The 26,931-nt window shown below is 43.6% G+C and overlaps 1 protein-coding gene across 1 annotated transcript in view; it reads left to right on the top strand.

Moving 5' to 3' along the window:
• Positions 1-10,987, top strand: part of LOC135217547 (dedicator of cytokinesis protein 7-like) — a 78,510-nt gene extending 67,523 nt beyond the window's left edge. The window contains exons 2-5 of the mRNA XM_064253515.1: positions 4,979-5,069; positions 5,472-5,647; positions 9,051-9,261; positions 10,856-10,987. Of these exons, the coding sequence (XP_064109585.1) occupies positions 4,979-5,069; positions 5,472-5,647; positions 9,051-9,261; positions 10,856-10,987 (610 nt within the window). The remainder of the gene's footprint in view (positions 1-4,978; positions 5,070-5,471; positions 5,648-9,050; positions 9,262-10,855) is intronic.
• Positions 10,988-26,931: the final 15,944 nt, after the last annotated feature.

Below are 26,931 nucleotides of genomic sequence, written 5' to 3'. Positions count from 1 at the left end.
CTGCTCCTACTCTTCTCCAACTGCTAGTTCCACTGGGAAGGGCGAGCGAGTATCCAATTCCTCCCCCATTCCCTCTCTCCTTACGGCTACGAGGGAAAGGGGAAGGATCCTACAGAGATTTCTCTAGAGGCTCCCACGTTGGGGACTGCGCTACCAGGGGGGACCTTCGGGTCCTACCTGACGTAAGCCCCGGTCGTTGAGGAGGGATCCTGCCCATTCTCGATTTCTACGGGAATCGAGAGGACCACCAGCCGATATCGTTGACGAATTCGGTGGGGTTTCGCAGACTGCTTAGAATTCTACGGAATTTCTAGCGCATTCAGAGTGTTAGAGTTTCTTACGATCTCCAAACACTTAGGCGAGACCACGGTCCAAAGTGAGCGAGACGAGAAATCCCCGATATGTTACACGATAATCGGGAAACCTCGCCTATGCTCGAATTCCTGGAATTTCTAGCATTAGGAAGAAGACTGCTGCTGAAAGAAGACTATCTCACAGTTGGCGACCAACTGGAATAGAGAAGAACGGACGGGAATATCCAGTTTGGCTTGAACTATCGTCTTAGTATTCTGTTCACCATTGAAGCTTTCCTTCGAGGAAGACTTCTCCTTCACTCTCTTTAATAGAGAACGAAGGTAGTCGATCTCCAATCCTTATTTTGTTTTCTTGAAGGAAGAATTTTAGGATGGAGATCGTTGTTCAGAATCCTACAAATATACTACGTATATTAACCTCGCGACATGATTCTGCTAAGCAGTTGAATGGTCCGAGGGTAGGCGCATATCCTGGTTATTTTACGGATTGCGACTTAGACGAAAAGTATTCTAATTGAACTGCAACCCGGGTTGCCTGCAACCTCCCAGGAGTTTCCAGTTTCAATTTTATATACTTATGGTGTTGTCAACAACACACCTTTAAGCTTTTATATTACCGAAATTCGTTTCGCTTAAATATATTGCTCGAGCATATCTTTTTATGCTCGGTGGTTCTAGCCGAACGCATTCCTTCGTGGAAAGGATTACTTGGCAACTCAGGATGACGAGTCAGCGACAGCTACTGCGTATTGAATTGCCCGATGGCATTTCAGTATCAGCTGCCGCTTTGAGATAGACGGTTGTTTATGTCTTTCTCACCTGTTTTGATTGAATAACAACCGTATCTCTGCCCAACAATCACGGACTTAAGTCTCTGATTAACGGGGATTCTCGCATACATGAATGACCATCTACTGCTGAGAAACGCTAGTATTCATCGTCTTCGGTATTGCGAGAATTTTAAACAGAGATATCTATTCGACTCTCATCTTTCTGTTACCGCACGGTAACAGAATTCTGTAATAGTCTCTTGCTGCATCGTATCCCGATAATGCGAATGATTTTTGCGGAATCTGAGTTTGTCCTCAAAATATCTTGTATTCGGAGGTGTACAATTGTTCATTGTGTTCTCCGGATTAGCAGATGTATTGAAAGAACATCGCCTACTCCCACACCTGCCAGCTCTACTTCCAAACGTTCCAGCCCATGAGAAGCAGTTCTTCAAGCGGCTCTCCCCTGTGTTTCATTACTGAATAACGCCCCGCTTTCATTGCACAACGAACAGCAATGAAATGGCGGTTAGCGTTTTCAGTTATTTGTAAGCACAGGTTTAGAATCTTGAGATTCCTTCTCTCGATTCAGCTGGAAGACGTAGGTTGCATTCATTGCCTACCTTCGTCTTCAACGTCACATAGTGTTGTTTCTCCTTAAGCTGAGATTCAACGTCTATGAGATTTTCTTGCCATCAGGGACCTCGGTCTTTTGAAGGCAATTGACTTCGCCTTTTTGAGCTTATGCATTAAGAGAATCATCGCCGCGCGTCCGGCATCGGTGACTAACAAAATATTTTATTTGTGGCTCTCAGCATAACTCTTTAAAGGGCGAAGTCACGTGAACTTACCCGGATGCTTGGACAACTTGCCTCTACTGATTCGAACCAGTCAGTCGGCAGCTGTCAGAGCGCCCGAGTCAGTTACGAAACTATGCTGTGGACTTAGTTCGGTTGTTCCAGAGCAATCATTACTTCGTCTTAATAGCTTGTCATATGAGTACTGTACATAACCAAAGTCGAGAAGAGGGATAGGTCATACGACTATTCCCTTCTTTTCGTCTTAGGTAACTGCATGACTTCTCTTGAGAAGTCAAGCACAAAGGGATGGGGATTTGTGACGCTCGATTTCGTACCGATCTTCGTAGCGAAGACTCAGAACCCTTCGGTAACTGACGATTGGTTCGAGTCCTTCACAATACCCTCCCTAATGGACTTCACCGCCTCCGATACGAAGGCTATGCTGCTTTGTCCTGTGAAGGTGCGACGGAGCTGTCTGAAGAAAACTCTACACCCAGGATGAGTGTGGACGCCTCTTCATCATTCTCTCGCTTCCGCAAGAACTTCTCCGTGGCGCAGGTAATGAAGGCAGGCGCCTGGTCCAACCGACCGCATGCACCTCCTTCTACCTTCAGGATATTGCCCACAGTTCCTTGGATCTTTTTCCTTAGGAACCGTGGTGGTTGCTCACACGTTGTGTAGTTAACCCAGACCCTCGCAGGCTGAACAGCATCGAGTCCTGGTGTGACCGTAAGAATGGATGAGGAATGATAGTGTGACTGGCTCCTCTTCCCATCTTTTTTTCTTCCCTCTACCTTTGGGTAGAGGGACACGGTCGTCACCCTGCTGGGTAAGGACGAGATGCAGGTGAGCTACTCAATAGAGCACCATCCTATCCCTTTCAGTAGGGATAGGAGTAATATCCACCACTTCCTCCAACAAGGGGGAGGAAGTGGATGCCAAATTGAGACAAACCCATCATTTTATGATTGTCTCTTGCAAACAGGAACAAGTTCTTGCTTGCTGGTACGAAGAGATACGCTTGCCTCTCTCTTAGTACTTGGCCCAGAGGTCTGACCATTGATCCTGCGGTGCACACCCCGATCATCGGACAGAGGTTTGGATCCCTCCCTTGCTCTTACGACCAGGGAGGCACTCCAGGGTTGGACGAACACCAGTCTGTTCACCAAAAGACTCAGATTCCTCCCACCAAGAAGTGAGTCTTCCTATTGTTAAAGGAGGTCCGAGGGTTTTGTATTACGTATCGGAAACAAATGACAATTTGTCGAAAATTGCATTTTTCCTAACTATACAAACCTGAGGTCCTTTACATATAGTCCCACCTCATACCACCCCTCACTCTGCAACTTTTTGCATGGGCCTAAAGCAAAAGTGATTCTTCACCTCTCGGGTAAGCGCGCGGGCGCGCGCACGATCGGACAAGCAGTTAACTACCGTTCTCCCCTTGTTCGAAGCTTACGACCGTCCCAGCTGCCGCTAGTTACCTTCCTATTGTTAAAGGACCTCAGGTTTGTATAGTTAGGAAAAATGCAATTTTCGACAAATTGTCATTTTACAGGCAGTCCCCAAACCCGGTTTACGGAGGACTTGGTTAACGGCGATCCAGTTTTATGGGCTTGTCTAGCACCATAAAATTGGCAATTTATGCCACCATAACGGGCTGAGTTTCGGTTATCGATGCCATAAGGCGCTGATAATAGACTATGGCACCATAACATACCTAACAGAGGCGCTATTAACCGAATCTTGGCGCTATAAATAGCTGTTTCGGTTAATGCCGGTTTTTGCTTATCAGCACCCGTCTAGAAACGGAACCACAACGATAACTGGGGACTGCCTGTCAATTACCCAGATGTTGTGATACCAGATTTAATAGATACTACAATCAATCAATCAATCAGTCAATCTGTACTTAAAAAAAAAACTGTGATATTATCATGAAAATAACATGTTGAATTTTTTTATGATGAGTACTTTGGAAAATATACATTGCAGTTTTTTCTAATTATAAGTATTATACTGTGGAAAATCTGCATTGTAGTTTTTTTTAGTACAGGTATTTTGGAAAATATACTTTGCAGTTTTTTTTTATTATAAGTACTACTTTGGAAGTTTTATTAAACTTTGAGATGACATTTTTACATTACAAGATCATCTCAGGAGTCATAGAAAAAGAGGAAAATGAAAAGTTATGACTTTGTTTTATTTGATTTTAAATTGCAATACGTATTACAGTTACAGCATTATTGTCATATTTGTGCCACCATTACTATAAAGTTTAATGAGAGGAGTAACAATCTAAATTTGCAGCATTTCCTATTCATGCAGAAAGAAATAACAAATTTGGATTTCTTTATGATACATCATTTGTCAGTTTCCACTATATCTGCATTGGAGATGGTAAACAGTAGTGATGCATATGTTTTGTCTTTTTATTTCATTGCTGTACCTCTTGAACTTTTCTCGAAATCTGAAAACGAATATTTGCTGCTCTTTTCATCAGAATTCACTAGGTCATCATAATTTTGTCACAAGTTTCTTTATCATTCATCATGATTGTGATGGCTAATGAGATGGCAAAGATAAGAATGTATTTCAGCAGATGAATGGGGCAGTTGACAACTGAAACCTTAATCATGAAAATGAAGGGTAAAATGCATGGTAAATGCTCAGTAATGGTGGAAGATAGATATATTAAAGAATAAGTAAAATTGGGATGATGATAATGAACAGGGATATTTTGGAGTAGTGGACAAGTGTTCTTGTTATTCTAAAAATAGCACCAGTCAGTGTTCATGAGTACTAGAGATGGTGAGGGAAGAGGTTAAACCCCAAAACAAAAAGCATTTGAGTGATAAGAATATTTCCTCTATTTCATCCAGAGGGAAATCATAGTTTTATTTTTTATTTCTTGGTTTGCATTTGTGTGAAAAATTTGTTATATATACTAGTATAGTACTTGTTAGTACTATACTTCATCATATTTATTGTTTGCTTCAACAGTGGACCATACATTGACAAGCAAAATTTGTTATTTATATGTAGAAGTGTGAAGTGCTCGGTGTGTTTATCTGAAATACACTTATTTTCACAGACAACATGCTGCTGATGTTCGAAGAACAGTTAGTGCTGTGACAACTGGTAAGGACCCACCACGATCAGCAAGCGTTTCTACAATTTCATCGGTAAGAGATGCACAGTGAAGTTCTGCCCTCTATTTATTGTGTTTCCTCTTTCTTCTCGCTTCTTGACCATCTTTTCAATGGAAACTGGATTTGTTTATATTTTCTCATTATTCAAAACTTTTTTATGTGATATATATTTTTGGAAAAGGTGGAAAACCAATGTATGTTACTGAGTTACTAATGCTCTTGGTCTATACTGTGCTCTATGGTTGTTTATAAAGAAAACATGGATTTAGGTCATCAAATACTTATGTTATATGTGGAATGCATACTAAAGCTTAAATTCTTAGATAACACTTTATGATTTTTTCATATATGTAGTTATGATTCTAATAAAAAAAAATTTGTGATCAAATAGCATGACATTGCATACTTACTATGAGATATTCTTTCCCTTACTAGGTACCTGTTCAGGAAGTTGTAGAACCTGTGGACTATGAAGATTTCCTTGATCAGCACCAACTAGAAGCTGACCGGGATCCAGTTCGGGCCATTTTACATTTTCCTGCTGATGACATTGTTGTCAACTGTATTCCACGACATATACGCACCCTTCGTCCAGTAGTACCAGATGAAGTGTAATTATTATTCTGTTATTTTATTTGTCTTAAGAATGCATGGTTTGTAGCATGTACAGTATGCAGCAAAACTTGTGCGACTTTTTTTATTTTTGTACTGGACTAGCGTTGTTCTCAAGTTGCCACTTAGAATTAAATCTCATATTTTATAAATGTGTATGTATTAGGAGAAGTTGGTCACTTGTTATATAGAATCTTATCATTGAAACATACTGGAACCTGAAAACAAAAATATTTCACGCTACAATATTTCTGAATAAAAACTAAATACGTTACTGTAGCATGAAAACCTCTGCTCACCATGACTTCCATGAGTCGTGGAATCGTCAGTCTGGACACAGTGAAAGAGGGCATCATGATGGAGTGAAAGAGAAAAGTTGAGCAGAGCATTGTCTAATGATAAAAATTTATGCATTTGGGATATGATTTCAATGTTATTACTTTCAGCTTTTGTAGTTTTGTGTATAAAGCAAATGTTAGTCAGGATCATGATTTTGATACTTGCAATAAATTATGGCTTAGGCTTAGGTTATAGCCAGTGCTACATAAGTCTAGTCTCCAGATGGGTTTCTTCAGTTTGAAGAAAAGTAAACAATAAATAAATGAATAAATAAGCGAGGTGAAGAGTAATCTCCGCTATTAGAAATACAATTAATATTTGTTATTTTACTTTTACTTTAGAAATGGAAGACTATAATCAGGTTAGATATTATCAGCTACAACTGTCGCGTGCAGATTCTACAGAAGGACAACTGCAAAGTATTATAAACAATAATGTCTAGGCCAATGCTATTGACTTTATAACAGACTAGGCTATATTGCAGACAGCAACAAGTTGCATCAAAACTTTGCAACTTATGAAGAGTGTGTATAAGACCATAAAGCAGGATTTGTGAAATTCTTCCACAGTCTTGGTGTGGTATAACTTCAGATCATTATTTTCTTCACAGGCCTATAGGCTTAATAAGAAATATAATATAATTGAGAAGTGCGAGGTGCACTTGGCCTACGGGTAAGGCGAAGGCAGGCAAACTTAAGCCATTGGCGGGCCACTATTGCACCCTTCACCAGTTGGGTCTAACGAAATCCTAGGCAAATCTCAAGAAATGTAACTTAGTAAATGCATTAGTAAACCAAGTAGCAAACAATGAATATCATTGATAATAAAAATGGTATAGGTTAAGTAAATGGTATAACACTATAATTATTTAAAAAAAATACGTATAGTAATTCTTTGAAATACATAGGGTCCCCTGTGAAAAATAAATACAAATACAAATATATATAAGCAAATCCCACAGGAAATTGATAGTCAGAAATCCAAACGCTTTTGTCTTTACACAGACATTGTCACTGAGTAAAGACGAAAGCACTTGGATTTCTGACTATATATATATATATATATATATATATATATATATATATATATATATATATTATATATATATATATATATCATATATATATATATATATATATATATATATATATATATTATATATATAATATATATATATATTATATATATATATATATATATATATCTAATATATATATATATATATATATATATATATATATATCTATATATATATATATATATTATATATATATATATATATATATATATATATATATATATATATATATATATATATATATATATATATATATATATATATATATATATATATATATATATATATATATATATATATATATATATATATATATATATATTAATATATATATATATATATATATATATCTATATATATATATATATATATATATATATATATATATATATATATATATATATATATATAATATGAAAGTAAAACATATGAGAAAATGCCTTAATAATTCGTATCCTCAAACCTGGAAAGGATTCCAGTAGTAACGTGAATAATTATAGACCAGTTTCGTGAACAATTTGTTTATGGAAATTACTAGATAAAATGGTAAAAGCTCTGCTAAACATGGCACATTGGATAAAATAAAATTTTGTCTCCCTCTCAGTATGGGTCAAAATGTAATATAATATCTACATTAGATTCTCTATTTAACTTAGATGACCACATATGTAAATTATTTGAGCGTGAATAAGTTACTGTAGCTGTCTTTTGTGACATTTATTAAGCATATGATACTTTAAGGGGGTACAGAATATTGAAAAATATATAAAAATAAGATCTATGGACATTCACCCAAATTCATCTGAAATTTTTAGACAGATTGTGCTTTTCAAGTGGGAATGGGTGATGTTTTGTCAAAAACATTTTCACTTGAAATTATTGGCACAATGTTTATTTTAGAAATAAATGATATCAGCAGTAATCTGCCTATTGAAATTAGTAAAAGTCACCTGTATGTGGATGATGGGCCATATATTATTCTGCATCTTGTATAAAATGGAGAGTGAATCATTGATATAACTTTAGTAAAGATAGATGAATTGGCTTCATCTGTTATGTTTTATATAATGTCAAAATAAAAAGAGGACAAAAGGTAAATAAATACAGGCAGTCCCTGGTTATCGGCAGTGGTTCCATTCTCGGCAGGGTGCTGATGAGCAATAACCGCCATTAACCGAAACTCAGGAATTTATGGCGCCCCTTCTAGGTATGTTATGGCGCCTCAAGTCTATTATCGGCACCTTATGGCGCTAATAACCAAAATTTGGCCCATTATTGCACCATAAAGGTCCCATAACTCTATTATCAGCACCTTATGGTGCCATTAACTGAAACTTGACCCATTATTGGTGCCATAAATCGCTGATTTTATGATGCTGGGCAAGCCCATTAAAACTGGATCGCCATTAACCGAGTCCGCTGATAACCGAAACGTGGTGATTTATGGCACTTATGGCGCCAAGTTTCAGTTAATGGCATCAATAACCAGGTAATGTCACCTCCGTTAGGTATATTAGGGTGCCATAACTCTATTATCAGCACTTTATGGTGCCATTAACCGATTATCAGCACTTTATGGTGCCATTAACTGAAACTTGGCCCATTGTGGCGCCATAAATCGCCGATTTTATGGCGCTAGACACGTGCCATAAAACCTGATCGCCATTAACCAGGTCCGCTAATAACTGCTGACCTATATCATATAAGGAGAGTGAATTGGCAACAAAAAAAAGGTAACTGTCCAAATAAAGTCATTCTAGTTCCATATCACTTAAAGCTACAGTTGTACAAGGGACCAGATCGGTTTGTAAACAAAGTTACTGAAAGATTGTTGTGCCTATGATTTGCTTTTAGTGGTGAAATATATTGTCCTATCTACGTGATATTTTCTGTTTAAGTGATCGTGAGAATCCTTATCTTATGAACTTTGTTTGGTATCTTAGTAATTAATTCTCAGAATACTGTACAGTTATGTTCATTTTTAGGGATGGTTATGATGCTCATGTGGCAGATGTTGTCCGCTGCTACACAAAAGAATGGCTCCATGTCAGTCGTCAGTATATCAACTATTCCACATCAGTTTTGGGTCGTAATCAACTGACTGCAGACCGGATTACAAACTTGCAGACATGTCCTCAACCTGAGTTTGAAGTTGATCTGGATGACAGAGGCCATGATGAATCAGATAGAGTCAGCGTAAGTAGGAAACTTCTTTTGTTAGTTCATGGTAGAGATAAACTGATGCCATGTCAGACAACAGTGCTGTTAACTGGAGGGTGTTATTATTATCATTAATATTATTATTAAAAACAGTTGCCGTTTCTGCAGCATTTAGCTTGTAGAGAATCTCCTTTATTCTACTCACTGTACTCTTCTTGAGTGCAAGTAATGGTATAATGAATTTCCAAAGGACATGAAAAAATATTATTTTGCTTTTGTTGCTTATTTTGCTCTTAAATTTTGGCTTGGAAACAGGCAGTCATTTACAGATGGTCTGGTGTTTTGTTAAGACCCAGTTTGTTAGCTATGAGAAATGCAAATGATTATATGTAAATCCATCCTTTTTTATGTCTTTAATTAATTCTTCTCTTTCAGCTCTCCTAAGGTGTTCATGGTTATAGTGATAAATGTAGCACCTTGTAGGTGATGTGAAAGATTTTGATTGTGTAAAAGTTGATATTTCATTATTGGAAGGTACTGCATTTAATCAATACATAGCCTTGAAGGCCAGAGGAGATATAAAAAGAGAAAAACTTAATATAGGTCATCAAAAATTACAGCACAGCATCATACGTCTTGGAGGAAAACATTCATCATATATACCTTCAATGAAACAGAATTTCTCCTGACCACCATCAGGAGAAACACAAGAGATCAGTTGGCACTAAACACTATTTATGCTGAGAGAGAGAGAGAGAGAAAGAATAAGCCTGAATGAACCCCCCATTCCTGGTGTAGTAGTTGACAGTGTATAGTAGTAGACAGTGAGAAACAGGAAAATTGTTCCGACATGTAATACAAACCCTCGGTCCTTTAAACATAAGGAATGTACTTATGGCATAGCTGGAATTACGTACGGCGTAGCTGGAATTATGGCCGTTGAATCTTGAACAATGTGGTTAGGCAGTAACTACCGTGGGGCAGGCTAGCCTGCTCGGGTGTAAACACTCCACTTTGCTTTCGGCCGTCTTCCGACGTGTGTTTGTGAGCTCCGGCTGACTGGTCGTTGATCTTTTTTTCCGGTGGGATCCTTTTGGTTTATTTTTTGTGTTTTAAATAATTATGCATATACGGTGTTTGATATTAATACTAAATAAAGGTTTGTCCTTGTTTTTCAATTAATATACAAACCCACTTTTTGTGATAGCCTTTGTAACCGCCCCTCTACTTGTGTGAAGAGTTTTGCGGCTAAGGTATGTCAACATATTACGTATTTAAATTCTTTCACCCTTTAACACTGGCTCAGACCTGCATGAGGACGAGATATGTATTGAATGTGAGGATGAGACATGTATTTAACGTAAGTGATATTGATCCTGTAACGGGATATGTTATTCATCCGGAAATCACGCTTATGCTTGGGAATTACCGAGGGAACTCAAAGGTTTGTCCGTGTTTTGTTGTTATGGTAATTTCTCTTCTCCTTCTTGCTTCACTTACTATCGGAAGAAGGTAGAAGGATGGGCGTGCGGTGTTGATGTTGGGGGATCTCCTCTCACTTCGGAGGGCAGTGCCCTTGGATGTGTGAGGAGTATCCTCATTACTTTAATAATTTTTCCTTATTTTACAGACTAGTGGTGATTGTATTTCAGCAGTATTGGTGGATGCTCTTTGTATTGGTTATCCTAACCTTGGAATTGTACCTATGACTCGTAGCATGTTGCGTACCGATCCTCGATTGTGTGTACTGATCCCTTGCTGATAATCATATTCATTACCACTACTACCCGGGAGTTATGTCACTGGAGCTGTCGCACTGCCCTGTGAGGTTTATCTACTCCTGATGGTAGAAGTCTGGCAGAATTTGGAGGAACCAAAGAGGAAGAGAGCTCGTTAAGTGTTGTCTTTCTCCTCTTCGAGATCATCATATCTTCATGCCTCCTCCTCCCCTTCCACTTTTAAGGCTTTGCCGTAAAAGAGAAGGTGGTCTCCCCCCTTAAGAAGTCTCGTCACAGGACTTCTAAGGGTCTGTCCCGCTTTGGTGAGACAGGTGGGTCTTCCGCTGGTCCTCCCATTCCTCTGGGTGAACGGGGTCCCGTTCTCTCCTTCCTCGGGAGGAAGCAGACGGAACCATGGAGGTACCGGCCACCACTGGTATCTCCTCTCCCGGAGGTTCCGCCTCCGGACCAGGAACCGTCTCGGCTGCCCGCTTGTGAGCGTTACCGAGTGTACGGTCACCTACAGGTGACCATGCAGCCAAGGTCCAGACTGCTGAATATGCTCACCGTGTCAGGACCCAGGCACGGAGCGGGAGATGGTAGGAATCGCTTGGGTGCTACTCGCCAGACCGGCGGATCACTCTTGCAGCGATCGTCCGGTACCCAGGGTTGACGTGATGTTCCCGCGGGTCCATGCACGCAGAGACCAGTGGAGGCGGGCCATCCAGCCCTCTTTTAATTAATTTCTTTCTTTCAGAGAGGTTTCGGCCTCAACGAGGACTTGGAAGAGTCGGAGGACAGTATCGGCTGTCACCTGTCAGGTGCATGCTCAACCCCAATCTGGCAGACGCTTCACCTGCCAGGTAAGAGTTTCGTAACCCTCCTCGAGGAAGCGTTCTCTCCACTGCTGCTCCCGCAGGTCCCTCCGGACAGGTGCAGTTGGGCCGTGTTGCTACCGCAACTGCCCCAACTCCGTCCTGGATGGAGGACCTGTGGGTTGTCCTGAAGGAACTGGCAAAGAGGATGTCCAGGAAGGAGAGGAAGGTGTCTTCGTCGTGTTCTGCCGCCTCTTCTCCTTTGACTTCTGAGGGCCCCCAGCCGAAGAAGAAGAAGGTAGCTTCCTCTCCACCCCCCCCCCCCCCCCCCCCCCCCTAAGGAGTCTCGCTCAGAACCTCTTAAGGGCCTGTCCCACTCCGGTGGGACAATTGGGGCTTCCGCTGGTCCTCCTGTTCCTTCAGGAACAGGACCCATCTCTCTTCCGCAAAGAAGAAGAAGACGGGGACCAGAGGGGTACCGGCTAACACCCGGTACCTCCTCTCCTGGCGCCAGAGGTTCTGTCTTGGCGCCAGGGACCATCTTCGCTGCTCGTTGCAAGCAAGAGGTACCGAGTGTACGGTCGCCCGCTTCGGGTGACCGTGCAGCCAGGGTCCAGGCAGCCGAGCCTGCTCGCCACCAGGACCCAGGCACGGAGCGGAAGACTCCCGCCAGGCCAGCGATTGCTCTCACGGCGATCTGCCGGTTCCCAGGGTTGAAACGTAATGTCCCACCAGGACGTACACGTAGCGAGGCTGGGAAGAGGCTCCCCCCCGACCACCGGGTCCAGCCTCGCATGGACCTGGTTCAACCTCACCTGGACCTGGTCCAGCCTCACCTGGACTTGGTCCAGCCTCACCTGGTTCGACCTTGCCTGGGCCAGCCTCACCTGGACCTGGTTCAGCCTCGCCTGGGCGCGTCGAGAGGATGGTGCTCGCTCTCACCGCGCTAGTGGAACACTACTAGTCACCCGACCGTCGCACCCACTGGGACTGGATGGCTCGCACGAGACCGATGCTACCGTCCTCGGTCCAGCATCTTCCTTATTCCTCCGGTAATAGACCAGCTGTCCAGACCTGCAAGCTCGACCGCCACCGTGGTTGGTTGAAATTACCTGGCAGTTCCCTTCCCAGCCTACCGGTTCTGCTTGGTAGGTCAGGGAAGGAGCCGGCTCGTATTCAGCTCTCCTGACGCAAGAGACCAATGCTCCGTCCTTGATCCAGTGCTTCTCTGCAAGAAGACCGCTGGTCCAGACCAGCAGCTCGATCGTCACCGTGGGTTGGTGATCACCTACAGTCCTCCCAGCCTACTGGTTCTGTTGGTAGGCAGGGGAGGAGCGCTCATTGTAGCTCCCCTGATGCAAGAGACCGATGCTCCGTTCCTTTGCCCAGCGCTTCTCCGCAAGAAGACTGCTGGTCCAGACCTGCAGCTCGATCACCACTGTGGGTTGGTGATCGCCTGCAGTCCTCCCAGCCTACTGGCTCTGCTAGTAGGCAGGGTAGGAGCGTCAGGTCTCCTTCACCTGTCCCTTCAACCTCCTCAGGCTTCACTAGGAGGAACGAGGTGAACAGGAGTGACTGTGATGAATGCACTTCTTACGGTCCGGCCATGAGCCTGGTTCAGTCTTGGGACGAACAGATCCTGGCTCAAGTGGTTGGAGGAGATCGTGGGGAGCTGGCGAGGACGATGGCGCTTTTCAGACTCTATGAGTGACCATCACTGCTGTTCACGTGACAGTCCCGCTGGACCATGAACGCAGAGACCGGTGTGGGCTCCCCCTTCGGTCCTCTTGAGAGGTTTCGACCTCGACGAGGACTGGGACGTGTCGGAGGACGGTATCGGCTCTCTCCTGTCAGGTGCTTGCTCAGCCCCACCCAGACGACGGTCATGGTGGCGGCAGACGTTTAGCCTACAGTACGAGTTTGTAACCCTCCTCCGACTGCCTAGTTCCTACCGCTAGGTAAGGCGAGCAAGTGTCCAATCTTCCTCCCCCATTTCCCTCTCTCCCTATGGCTGCGACGGGCAAAGGGGTAAGGGGATTGGAATCCTGGGGCCAGAAGCCGTTCTCTGTGGGATTCCCCCACGTCGGGGACTGCATTCCTGGAGGGACCTTCGGGTCCTACTGGACTTAAGTCCCTGTCGTTGAGGAAGGATCTTCCCTTATCCTCGATTTCTACGGGAATCGGGAGGATCACCACCCAATGATCGTCTGACAAATTTCGGGGGGTTCTCGCCGAGCGCTTAGAATTCTTCAAAGTTTCTAGCACTCTCCCAGTGTTCTGGTCTTCTACGATCTGCAAACACTTGGGCGAAACCACGGTCCAGAGTGGGCGAGACGAGAATCCCAGATATTTGTTACTACGATAATCTGGATTCTCGCCGAATGCTCGAATTCCTGGAATTTCTAGCATTCGAGGGATGTACAGTGCTGAAGGAAGAATATCTTGTGAGGGGCTCAGCCTGGATGGACCTGACTGGCCGTCGCCTCAGTAGGCGGCCAACCCCGGGATAGAGAAGAACGGGTGGGAACATCCAGTTCGGCTTGAACTATCGTCTTCGGTATCCTGTTATCACCGTAGAAGTCTTCCTTCGGGAAAACTTCACCTTCGCTGTCTTCATTAGAGAATGAAGGATGTCGGCTTCCAGTCCTTATTCTTGTTCCTCGATTGGAAGAGAATTTAGGAACCTACAAATATACTACGTATATTGCCCTCGCGATCATGCTTCTGTTATCAGTTGAATTGTCCGAGGTGTAGGCACATACCGTAGTTAACTCTATGGGTTGTGACCGAGACGAATAGTATATTCTTAATTGAACTGCAACTCGGGACTGCCGTGCGAACCTCCCAGGAGTTACCGGTTTTGATTTTGAGATACTTGTGGTATTGTTACAACAACAACACCACAGCGTTTGCATTCACCGAAATCAGTTTCGATTAAATGCAAACTGCTCGAGCGTCATTTTTTGCGCTTAACCCTCTACGCCGAAGCGGTAAAAAAAAAATTGTCTCCCGTGTGCCGGAGGTGTTTCAGAGTGAGCGCGGAAGCGGAAAAAATATTTTTTTCAAAAAATCACAGCGCGCTTAGTTTTCAAGATTAAGAGTTCATTTTTGGCTCCTTTTTTTGTCATTGTGGCTGAAGTCTAGTTGCAAACCATCGAATATGAAAAAATTATCATTATCATATATAAATAATGCGATATATTGATAGCGCAAAAACGAAATTTCATATATAATTGTATTCAAATCGCGCTATGCGCAAACCGGTTAAAGGTAACAAGTTACTTTTTTTTCGTAATGTACACTAAATTGCAATCATTTTGGTATATAACACATTGTAAAACGATAAAAGCAACACAGAGAAAATATTATCACAAAATAATGCATGAATTCGTAACGCGCGGACATAAACAAATATTTTTTTCAAAAATTCACCATAAATCTAAATATTGTCCTAGAGACTTCCAATTTCTTTCAAAATGAAGACAAATGATTGAATATTACTATACTATAAGAGTATTAGCTTACAATTGCAGTTTTCGACCATATCTGACGAGTTAAAGTTGACCGAATGTCGAATTTTTATATATATATTATTTATATGCAATTATTTTGGAAATAAGAAAAGCTTACAACCTTCAACTATTTTTTGTTTTATTCTACATGAAATTGCGCACATTTTCATATATAAAACTCTATGAAATGCCTAATATGAAATGGAGCAAATATTCTGAGAATGGGACGTACGCATTTTGGAGATTTGTGGCGAGAATCCGCTCGCGGAGGGAAGGAAAGATTTTTTTTAAAATTCACCATAAATCTAAATATTTTTGCTAGAGACTTCGAATTTGTTTCAAGATGAAGATAAATGACTGAATATTACTAGACTGTAAGAGTTTTAGCTTACAATTGCGTTTTTGCGACCATTTTGGTAGAGTCAAAGTTGACCGAACGTGGTTTTTTTTTTCAATTTTATCGTGAGTTTATATGGAAATATTTCAAAAATGAGAAAGCTACAACCTTCAATTATTTTTTGTTGTATTCTACATGAAATTGCGCACATTTCATATGTAAAACTTTATGTAACGGCTAATTTAAAATGGTGCAAACATTACCACAATCGTATGTATGATTTTTTCGGAAGAGTTACCGAGCGGACGTAAAGAAAATGTTATTTTTTTCATAAATTTACCATAAATCGAAATATTGTGCTAGAGACTTCCAATTTGTTGCAAAATGAAGGTAAATGCTTGAATATTAATAGAATATTAAGCGTTTTAGCTTACAATTGCCGGTTTTTCCGACTATTTGGTAGAGTCAAAGTTGACCGAGGTTGAAATTTTGGCTATTATTGTTATTTATATGAAAATATCTCAAAACTGATAAACGCTACAACCATGGGTTGTTTTTTAGTTGTATTGTGCATGAAATTGCGCACATTTCCATATATGAAACTTTATATAACGGCTAATTTTAAAATGGTGCAAACATTACCACAATTGCATGTATGATTTTTTTTTCGGAAGAGTTACCGCGCGGACGTAAGGAAAAAGTTTTTTCATAAATTCATCATAAATCGAAATATTGTGCTAGAGACTTCCAATTAGTTGCAAATTAAGGTAAATGATTGAATATTACTAAAATATAAGAGTTTTAGACTTACAATTGCATTTTTCGACCATTTCGGTAGAGTCAAAGTTGACCGAAGTTTGAAATTTTGGCAATTATCGTTATTTATATGAAAATATCTCAAAACTAATAAAAGCTACAATCATGAGTATTTTATTGTTGTATTTTACATAAAAATGCGCACATTTTCATATATAATACTTCATGTAACGGCTAATTTACAATGGTACAAAAATTATGTCAAAGTGATGGAATAATTTCCAAGATGTGTCACAGATACTTTTTTAGTGCGGCAAGAAAGAAATTCGCACTTGCGCGCCTGGGTAACGATTGTAAACAAAACAACACCTTGATCCGTGAACTCCCAGCATCCCCCAAGGTGCCGCGATTCAAAAGTTTTAGGCTGGTAGGCCTATAAGTATTTTTCCGCAAATTTTAAAAACAACTTTTGCAAGTCGACGTAAAATACGTCCAGTCGCACACGGGAGACAAAAAATGTCGACGTAAAATACGTCCAGTCGGCGTAAGAGGTTAAGGGTTCTAGCTGAACACATTCCTTCTTGGAATGGATTACCTGGCAACTCAGGATGATGAGTGATCGAGAGCTAGCGGTTTATGGGCTGCCTGCCAGCCCTGCCTGCCGCAGCCCAGTACCAGCTGCCTCTCCGAGATAGTGTGGTCGGATATTGTCTCTCTCCTTTGTGATGATTGACTACCAAACCGAATCTCTGCCCGGCAATCACAGACTTAGGTCTCTGGTTGGCTGGAATTCTCGCATACGTGAATGACCATCTCTACTGCATCGCCTTTGACGTTGCGAGAATTTTTCAGACAGATATCTCACTAGACTCGCTATCATCTTTCTGTTTACCGCACGGTAACAGAAGTCTGTAGCCTAGTCTTCCGCTGCATCGCACCTGCCGCTGCAATGACGCGGAATGATTTCTTCAGACATCTGAGTTTTTCTTCTAAATATATCTCATATTTGTAGGTGTGCAATTGTTCATTGTCCACCCCGAATAGTAGATGTATAATGGAAGACTCACCTGTTCCCCACCCTGCCAGCTCTACTTACTTCCAGGTATGTAGATGTCTTCCCTGATCCAGCCCATGAAAAGCGGTTCTTCAGGCAGTACAATCCTTGTGTTTTCATTGCTGAAAAGCGTTTTCTGCTTTCATTGCAACTCCGACTTCTCACCGAACAGCAATGAAAGTAGCGATTTAGTGTTTTCAGTCCTCTGTAAAACACAGGGATTAAGCCGTCTTCACGGGTTGGTGTCATCGACGGGACTTTTCTGCGTTCAGAATCTTGAGAGTTAACTTCTCTCGATTCAGCTGTGAAGATGTAGGTCTGCATTCACATATCACCTTCATCTTCAATGGCACATAGTATTGTTTCTCCTTAGTTGCAATTAAACTACTATGAGAACCTCTGTCTTGCCAACAGGGACCTCGCTCTCTAGAAGGCAAATGACTTTTGTCTGTTAGGCACATGCCTAGAGAGAATCATCATCTCGCCTTCCGGCATCGGTGGCAACAGATAGACGATTTGTATGGTCTCTCGGCATAACCCCCCAAAAGGCGAGGGTCACGTGACTACGCCTCGGATGCATGGACGGCTCGCCTCACACAACCGAACACAGTTAGTCGGTAGCTATCGAAGCATCCGAGACCATCACAAGCTATGCTGTGGACTTTGTATCGGTCGATCCATATCAGTCATTACTTCGTTCCTACTGTCGTGTTCCAGTACCCATAACTATCGACACCCACCATGGAGTGTCGGTGTCTTTATCCATTGCGGAGATGATGAGACAGTGAGAGACTTCGCCGCAGTGGGATACGAGACCGCGAGAGACTTCGTTGCAGTGGGATATGAGACCGCAAGAGACTTCGCTGCAGATGGATATGACCAGTAGATGGGTACTGGACATCACTCCGAAGAATATGTCAGACAGGAAGATGGATAGGTCATTGCGACCATATCTTTCTTTCCCTTTGGGACTGCCCACAGGTTCTTGGAACCTCATTTCTCTGGACCAGTGGTGGATGCTTGCAAGATGTGTTTTGGTTACCCCGCTCCTTCAAAGGACAAAGTTGCATCTCGTCCATGGTGTACAGTTGTAGAGTTAAGAAGGATGCGAGAGTGACTGGCTCTCCCCCTTCCACGCCTCGTCTCTCTATTCCTCGTCCTTCGGGTTGAAGATAGGACTCGAAGAGGAAGGAGAGAGATTGCTTCTATGATTGATAAGAAAACATAAAATGGATGCTCTGTGTAAGCTTACCGCATCAATCGTCCTCTTTATGTTCCTTATCAGAATCATAGAAGCAATCCCGCTCCTTCTCTGGCAAGGGGAGGAAGGAGACTGACAATAATGCAAATCCTTCCCGGAACTTTGCATTAATGTCTCCGACGCCAAATTTCTTCACAGCCCTTTTTCGGATGATTCACGATCCCTCACTCATTTCGAAAAGGCCCAGAAGTCTGACTCGTGATCATGCAACTCTTATACTCCGATCAAGTTGTCAGAGGCAGCAGGGCACTCCTCCTCGCTCTTGTGACCAGGAGGAGTAGCCTAGGTGCACAGAACTCCAGTCAGTTCTAGAGGCTCACTCAGATTCCTCCCACCAATCAGTGAGTCTTCCTTATGTTAAAGGACCAAGGGTTTTATTACGTGACGGAACAAATCACAATTTGTCGTAAATTGTGATTTGTATACAAACCTGAGGTCCTTTACAGATATGCCCACCTCATGCCACCCCTCAATCTGAACCTGGGCCGAAAGGCAAAGTGGAGTGTTTACATCTGGGCAGGCTAGCCTGCCCCACGGTAGTTACTGCCTAACCACCTCATGGTAGTTACTGCCCTAACCACCTTGTTCAAGATTTGACGGCCGTAATTTCAGCTATGCCGTACGTAATTCCAGCTACGGCGTAAGTACATTCCTTATGTTAAAGGACCTCAGGTTTGTATAGTTAGGAAAAATACAATTTTACGACAAATTGTGATTTTAATAGATTGACACTAAATGCCAGCATAAGAAGAAAAGAAAAGAACCAAACAGTAGCAAGTGCCATTGAAGGAGAAAGGTAAATTAGATGGAAAAAACATCACACTGGAATGAATCATAACTCCGGTCACAGCAGTGTGGGATACGCCGGTAGAAACGTCTTCAACCTGCAGCAAAGACCCCTTACATCAGTACTGAACCAATGAAAATTTGACCCAACAGGACCTTAAACTAGCTCCTCCACTTTAACTTCTCTCCCATGTTTGTATTTCATTGAGTCTGTCAGCATATGACCTATTGTGTGTGTTGAAACCTGTAAAAATTAATGAAAGGAGAATGGCTCTCCATGTCCTTTGGGAACTAATTATGCATCTACTTGCTGTCAAGAAGAACCTAAAAAGAATATACAGGCAGTCCGGGGTTATTGGCAGGGGTTCCTTTTCTGGGGGTTGCCAATAAGTGAAAACCACCATTAACCAAAACTTGGCTATTTATGGCGCCATAAATCGCCGATAATCGTAGACTGCCTGTAGAAGACTATCTAAAAACTAAAATCCATAGAAGCAAAAATTTTTCTCAATAACACTACCCATTGATATTGTTATTCAATACAGTTTGACCTTGAAAATCCGGCATTCTGTGGTCCGGGAACTCCCATGGCCCAGGATGTTTTTGAAACAAGCGCCATTAGTTCTTTAGCAGCTATGAGGGTAGTGCCACAAATCATTTCAGTTTTTGGATTTCTTGCTCCGTAAATACACAAGTACAGTTTATTTCCAACAAAGACATTTGGTGAAACTAAAAAATATGTAACATACGAGAGAAGCGTAATTTGCATGTGTTCGTGCAGTATCTTCTGATCTCATGCATCATGTGATCATTAAAATTTTGTCAAATAACATGATTTTATGTAAGTAGCTTACCAAGCAATTATTTAGCTGTAGTTTCACGTGTCGGCAGCTAAAATTTTGAAATTCGTGGTAGTGCTACTTTTGTTTTGGCTCTTCTATAACCCTATCCATTTTTGGGGTAGAGAGGAACCAACTTAGCAAAAAGTCCAGTTGTTTTTGCTGCCTGATGACTGTAACATTGATTAGCAACAGCAAATTTAGGGATTACTATTTACTTCTCAGTTGATCATAGTTGCTACAATTGGTGAAGTACTTTAATTAATATATTTACCGATTTTTATTTCTATCTCACGATTTTGACTATTAGTCTTTGTTGACCTTAGTCTTGTCGGCCATGTCTGACTCCAGTTCTCAGAGATTTAGGTATTGCAGAAAAGGCTGCAATACCAGGTTAATTAAAACTTGTTGTGATCATCATTCTATATGTTGGGGTCAAGTTTGTTTTCCTCAGTTGACTTGTCTTGAATAAGAGCAATGGGACATCAAAATATGGAAGAATATGACTAGCCATATTAATAAGTTAGAAAGGAACAAGAAGAGGAAAGCAGCCTTTAGAGCTAGTAGTAAGAAGAAAATAGCTAGTCAGGCTATGGATGATGATGTCTCTGTTACTGATTCTATGTCTGTCCCACCCATTCCCATTTCCCAGACTGTACCACACACTCCTCACCTTGGCTCCCTTAACCCCAAAGCCAGCCCCATTGCCAGCATCAAGTTGAGGGTTATTCAGAAATTCAGTTGGACCTGTTGTCGTATCCTAGGTTCCGATAGAGCACCACTGGAAAGGCGTCTCTGAGGATATCACTGATTGTATGTCAGTTTAGTCAGTGTTATTTGATTTTTATTTTCTGTATTGGTGAAAGGTCGGCATTGATCAAATTATGGGAAATTAGTTTGATTTTAGAAAATGTATAAAAGGGATTTTGACGAAGGAAAAATCTCTCTTTCTGGGTGATATGTTCGTGTCGCCCTGTGAAATAATCCTTAAGTTCATTATTTCTAGGTAAATAACCTAATAAATACCAGAGAAAAAATAATTTGTTCATGAAACTTACCTGTCAGATATATATATAGCTGTATTTTCCGAAGTCCGACAGAAATTAAAAAACTTACGACACACGTAGTGGGAGTCAGGTGGTTAGTACCCATTCCCCCCCGCCGCTGGGAGGCGGGTATCAGGAATCATTCCCATTTTCTATTCATAATTTTTCTGTCGCCGGTGTTGTAAACACAGTTTTCAGCACCTCCGTCTTGAATTTAGGAAACTTGGCTACTATAAGTACCCCGCCTTTTTGATTTTTTGGTATCTTGACTTTTGGATCGGTGGCTAGGCACACGTTAATTGTGGATTTGATTGATTTTGGCTTGATTTCTCTTTAAATAAGATGTCTGGTTCTAGTTCGGCTAGCGCCAGGTTTTGTACCAAGAGTGATTGGTCGAGGTAGGCTACTGAAAGCATCAGTAGACCCTCATACTTTGTGTAAGAGTTGCAGAGAGCATGATTGTATGTATGAAAGTCGCTGCAAGGAATGTGAGTGTCTTTCTGATTCTGGATGGAGAGCGTATGAGTCCATATCTGCGTAAGCTTGAACGGGATAGGTTAAGGAGGTCTTCCTCCAGGAGCGTTTCAGGTAAACGTCAGGAAGTTCATGTTTCTCCTACTAACCCTCCTTTAATCACTACTCTAACCCTGTAGTGGTTCCTTCGGGCCCTGAAACAGTGTCTGTGGAGGGTAATACCCTTACACTTATCTTAGAGTCGATTCGTAATTTAGAATCTAAAGTGCTCGCCTTAGAAGGCAAAAGTGAAGGTGCAAAGTGCAGTGACAGTGCTCCTTCGTTGGTGGAGGGTGCGTCAGATCGGCCCCATTTCGCCTCTAGGCCTAGACCGCTGCCGGACTCCCAGGTTTCAGGGAGAGGGCATGTCGAAAGCCGCAGGAGGGTTACGGGGAACGCCCACCGATCTGACGTGCCTTCGGCAGTATCTGTTGACGTTACACAGACTGCCAAGGAGCGTGCGCGTGCACGTCTCCTGAAAGAGTGTTTCTCTTCTTCAGAGGCTTCCTCCCCGCACAAGGGTGGAGCTCTCATTCTATTTCACGCCCACTGAAAAGGAGTGTTGGTGATCGTGACGCTTCACGTCCAGTTTTGGCTCTCGAGAGGCGATCATCGCCTGAGAGTGTGTTCGCAGCCTTCCCGCCACAGAAGAAGCGTAAGGAGTCATCGGATGATGACTTTGTTGAGCGCCCCAGTCGCTCTCGAGCGTGTGCTACGGCAGTTTCTGGGAGAAGGAAGAAGGCGTCCCCTCGCCCCTCGTCTTCTCACAGGATCAGCCCGTCACCTGACAAGGAATCCTCTCCTACTGAGAAGATCCTGCGCTCTTTGCAGCAACAGCTTGCTGATGCTCTGCTAAGAAAGGGACGCAACCACGTCCAGGAGAAAAAAAGATGACCGTCTGCCTGTGAAGAGATCTAGAAGGTCTCCCTCCCTCTCCTCGCTCGCCATTCTCTATCTCATCCACTTTCTTCGCCTGCTAGAGTGCGTGCGTCTCCCCAGCGGCTCTCTGGAGGACGTGAAGAGGATTTTGCTCGCTCTGCGCATGAAGCGGTATTACCCGCTGCGTAAGCTTGCGGTCGAGAGCTCGATACTTGCGTGAACGCTTCGGTGCAAGTTCACGATCCTGACGCTCGGTCGGAAGCCAAGCGAACGCCAGTGGCATCTAAGAGTGCACCAGCGGAAGCAGAGCGCGCACGAGATGTTAAGCGCGCTTTAGTGAATGTCATTCGCACGCCAGTGGACGCCAAACGTGGCGCAAGCGGACACCAGCAGCGCGCGAGGGGAACCGGAGGCCCAATCCCCGCGCTAGTTGCAGCCAGGCGTGCGCCAGTGGACGCCAGGTGTGCGCCAGTGGACGCCAGGTGTGGCGCCAGCGGACGCTCGGGTGGACGAAGATGTGGATTTTCGTCGTCCCCCACCTGTTTGTGATGAGACTTTACAAGTTACTTCGGGTCTTAGAGATACGACCGGAGTTTCTATTAAGGAGTCAGCTTTGCCTTCCACTTCACAGCAACGCGCCTCTTGGAAACTTAGACCAGATAGTCTTGGTCCAGCCTTATTTCCTCCAACTTCACCTGTGTCGGAAGCAGAGGTTAGCGACGCTTCGGTTGAAGTGGATGATGAGAAACCTTTGGCGGCAGTCTCTTCCAACTACCAGGTTTTGACCCGCCTTCTTCAATCAGAGTTTGGAGATACGTTTCACCCGGAAGCTCCTCGCTCTCCTCCTTCACAACTTTCTTCTTCCAAGATCAAACAAGGTCTCGGCATTCGTCAGAATGAAGAAGTCCCTTTCAACTAAGAGGGCTCTTCGTAAAGTCCATGACTGGATGGAGAAAAGGAAGTCTCAGGGAAAGACTTCTTTGCCCTGCCACCTTCGAGACTTAGTGGGAAGGCTGGCATTTGGTATGAGACGGGAGAAGAACGTAGGTATTTAGACATTCCCGCTCGTCAGCTCAAGGGAGAATTCGCGATAGCATTGTGGATGCCTCGAGGAGGTCTCACCTGTCCTCTTCGAAAGTTTCCTGGTCTACTACGGAAATGGACTACCACCTTAAAGGCCTCTTTCGGACGTTAGAGGTCTTCAACTTTCTAGATTGGTGTTTGGGAGTTCTGGATGCCAAGTCTAGGAGTTCCGACTCGATTAGTCTGGGGAGCTGTCCAGCGTAATGTCCGTGTATGGACAAGGCCGTCAGAGATGGTTCGGAGGAGCTGACAGCTCACTTTTGCACAGGGCTCTTGAAGAAGAGATCCCTGTTTTGCAATTTTACAGCTAAATCTGTCTCTCCGTCACAAAAAGCAGATTTGCTCTTCGCTCCTTTTTCGGATCATCTCTTCCCCCAGGCTATGGTGAAAGACATTGCTACCAGCCTACAGGAGAAGGCCACGCAAGATCTCCTCGCACAATCTTCAAGGAGACCTGCGGTTCCTTCGTCCTCGGGAGTTTCGATTCTCAAGAAATCGAAGCCCCTTTCGAGGTAGTTCTTCCTCGAGACCAGCCCCTCGAGGAAGAGGCACTTCCAGAGGCAGAGCCACTGCGCTTGCCAAGATCAAGAAGTGAAGCAGAAGTCCTTCAGTCACCGGTTGGAGCCAGGCTTCAGCTTTTTGCGCAGCCTGGGAAGAGAGAGGTGCGGACAAATGGTCCTTGGACATCTTAAAGAAGGGTTACCGGATCCCGTTCCTGAAACCACCCCCGCTGTCTACGACACCCAGGGACATGTCTCCTTCCTATCGGGGAGAAAAGCAACAAGTGCTTTACGATCTGTTAGATCAGATGATCGTGAAACACGCCGTAGAACAGGTCTCCGACCTGAATTCCCCCGGATTTTACAACAGACTGTTCCTGGTGCCAAAGCAGTCGGGGGAATGGCGACCGGTACTCGATGTCAGCAACCTGAACCTCTTTGTCATCAAGCAGAGGTTCAAGATGGAGACACCTCAGTCAGTGATCTCAGTCAGTGATGGGAGCCTTAAGACCGGGGGATTGGATGGCTTCACTAGATCTCCAGGACGCGTATTTCCACGTCCCCATCCACCCCCAGTCCAGGAAATACCTGCGGTTTGTCCTGAAAGGAAAAGTGTTTCAATTCAGGGCTCTCTGCTTTGGACTCAGCACTGCTCCCATGGTATTCCACCCTACTGATGAAGAACATTGCGAGGTGGCTTCATCTTTCCAAAGTCAGGATCTCTCTCTACCTGGACGACTGGCTCGTACGAGCCTCCTCGAAAGACCGGTGTTCTGGAGGACCTTCACACGACCTTGTCGTTAACGAAGTCCCTGGGGCTTCTGGTGAACCTCGAAAAGTCACATCTGACCCCTTCTCAGTCTTTAGTCTATCTGGGGATTCAGATGGACTCAGTGGCTTTTCGGGCTTTTCCGTCCCAGGGGCGACAACTAGATTGCCTAAGCAAAGTGTCAACCTTTCTGGGGAAGGAATCATGCTCGGTGAGGGAATGGATGAGTCTGCTGGGGACCATTTCCTCACTGGAGAAGTTTGTTTCCCTAGGGAGGTTGCACCTCAGACCTCTTCAATTCTTCCTTGCCGACAATTGGAAGCACCAAAACACTTTGGATTCGATTCTGGTGTTATCAGAAGAGGTAAAGGAACATCTAAGATGGTGGACCGACCCTTTGAAGCTCGCAGAGGGTCTTTCCCTCAAGCTTCAGAACCCCGCCGACCTAGTGTTGTTTTCCGACGCGTCTTCCGCGGGGTGGGGAGCAACACTGGGGGGGGGAGGAAGTGTCAGGCACCTGGAGAGGGGAACAGGTGTCCTGGCACATAAACCTCAAGGAGCTGGCAGCAGTTCATCTGGCGCTCCAGTTCTTTCAGAACGAAGTTCTCCGGCAATGTGGTGCAGATCAACTCGGACAACACCACAGCCCTGGCATACCTCAAGAAACAGGGAGGAACCCACTCTCGATCCCTGTTCTTCCTTGCAAAGGAGATCCTGTTTATGGGCGAAGGCACACGACGTCTCTTAGCCTGACGAGATTCATATCAGGGGTAGAAAACGTCCGTGCAGATCTGCTCAGTCGACAAGGTCAACTTCTGCCGACGGAGTGGACCCTTCATCAGGAAGTATGCCAGAGGTTGTGGAAGTTATGGGGATGTCCTCTCGTAGACATCTTCGCAACTTCCAGGACAACGAGACTCCCGCTGTACTGCTCACCAGTTCTAGACCCAGGAGCAGTAGCAGTAGACGCCCTTCTTTGGGACTGGACGGGACTAGGACGTATATGCCTTTCCCACGTTCAAGGTCCTATGGGGAAGTAATAAGGAAATTCGCTGGTATCAGAGGGAACGAGGATGACTCTCATCGCCCCCTTCTGGCCAGCGACCGACTGGTTCACAGAGGTCATGTCCTTTCTAGTAGACTTTCCGAGGACTCTGCCTCCAAGGATAGATCTACTCAAACAGCCCCACTTCGAGAGGTATCACAAAAACCTCCCCGCTCTGAGTCTGACTGCGTTCAGACTATCCAGAAGTTGGCCAGAGCGAGGGGTTTTTTCAAGACCTGTGGCGAAAGCAATCGCAACGGCAAGAAGACCTTCTTCTATTGCCGTATACCAATCTAAGTGGGCTGTTTTCCGGAGCTGGTGCAGGAAGAAAGGCATTTCCTCCACCTCTACCTCTGTGAGCCAGATCGCAGACTTCCTTCTCTACTTGAGAAATGAAGTTCGCTTAGCGGTGCCTACGATAAAAGGCACAGAAGTGTGCTTTCTGTAGTCTTTAGGCATAGAGGACTGGACTTAGCCAATAACAGAGACCTTCATGATCTTCTGAAGTCTTTCGAGACTTCGAAGGTTCCTCAACCAAGAGTTCCTTCTTGGAACTTAGACATTGTTCTAAAGTTTTTGATGTCCAGTAATTTTGAACCTCTCAACTTAGCTTTGCTTAGAAACCTTACAAGGAAGACACTTTTTCTAACTGCTCTGGCGACGGCGAAGAGAGTTAGTGAGATCCAGGCGATAAGCAGCATGTTGGGTTTAAGAACTCTGATGCTGTTTGTTCTTTAAGCCCTATGTTCTTAGCAAAGAACGAAAACCCGTCCAACCCTTGGCCCAAGACATT

This window comes from Macrobrachium nipponense, chromosome 7 (genome assembly GCF_015104395.2).
Source record: "Macrobrachium nipponense isolate FS-2020 chromosome 7, ASM1510439v2, whole genome shotgun sequence".
Lineage (NCBI taxonomy): Eukaryota > Metazoa > Arthropoda > Malacostraca > Decapoda > Palaemonidae > Macrobrachium > Macrobrachium nipponense.
Note: the sequence above shows the minus strand (reverse complement) of the source record. Positions and strands in the feature narration are given on the sequence as shown.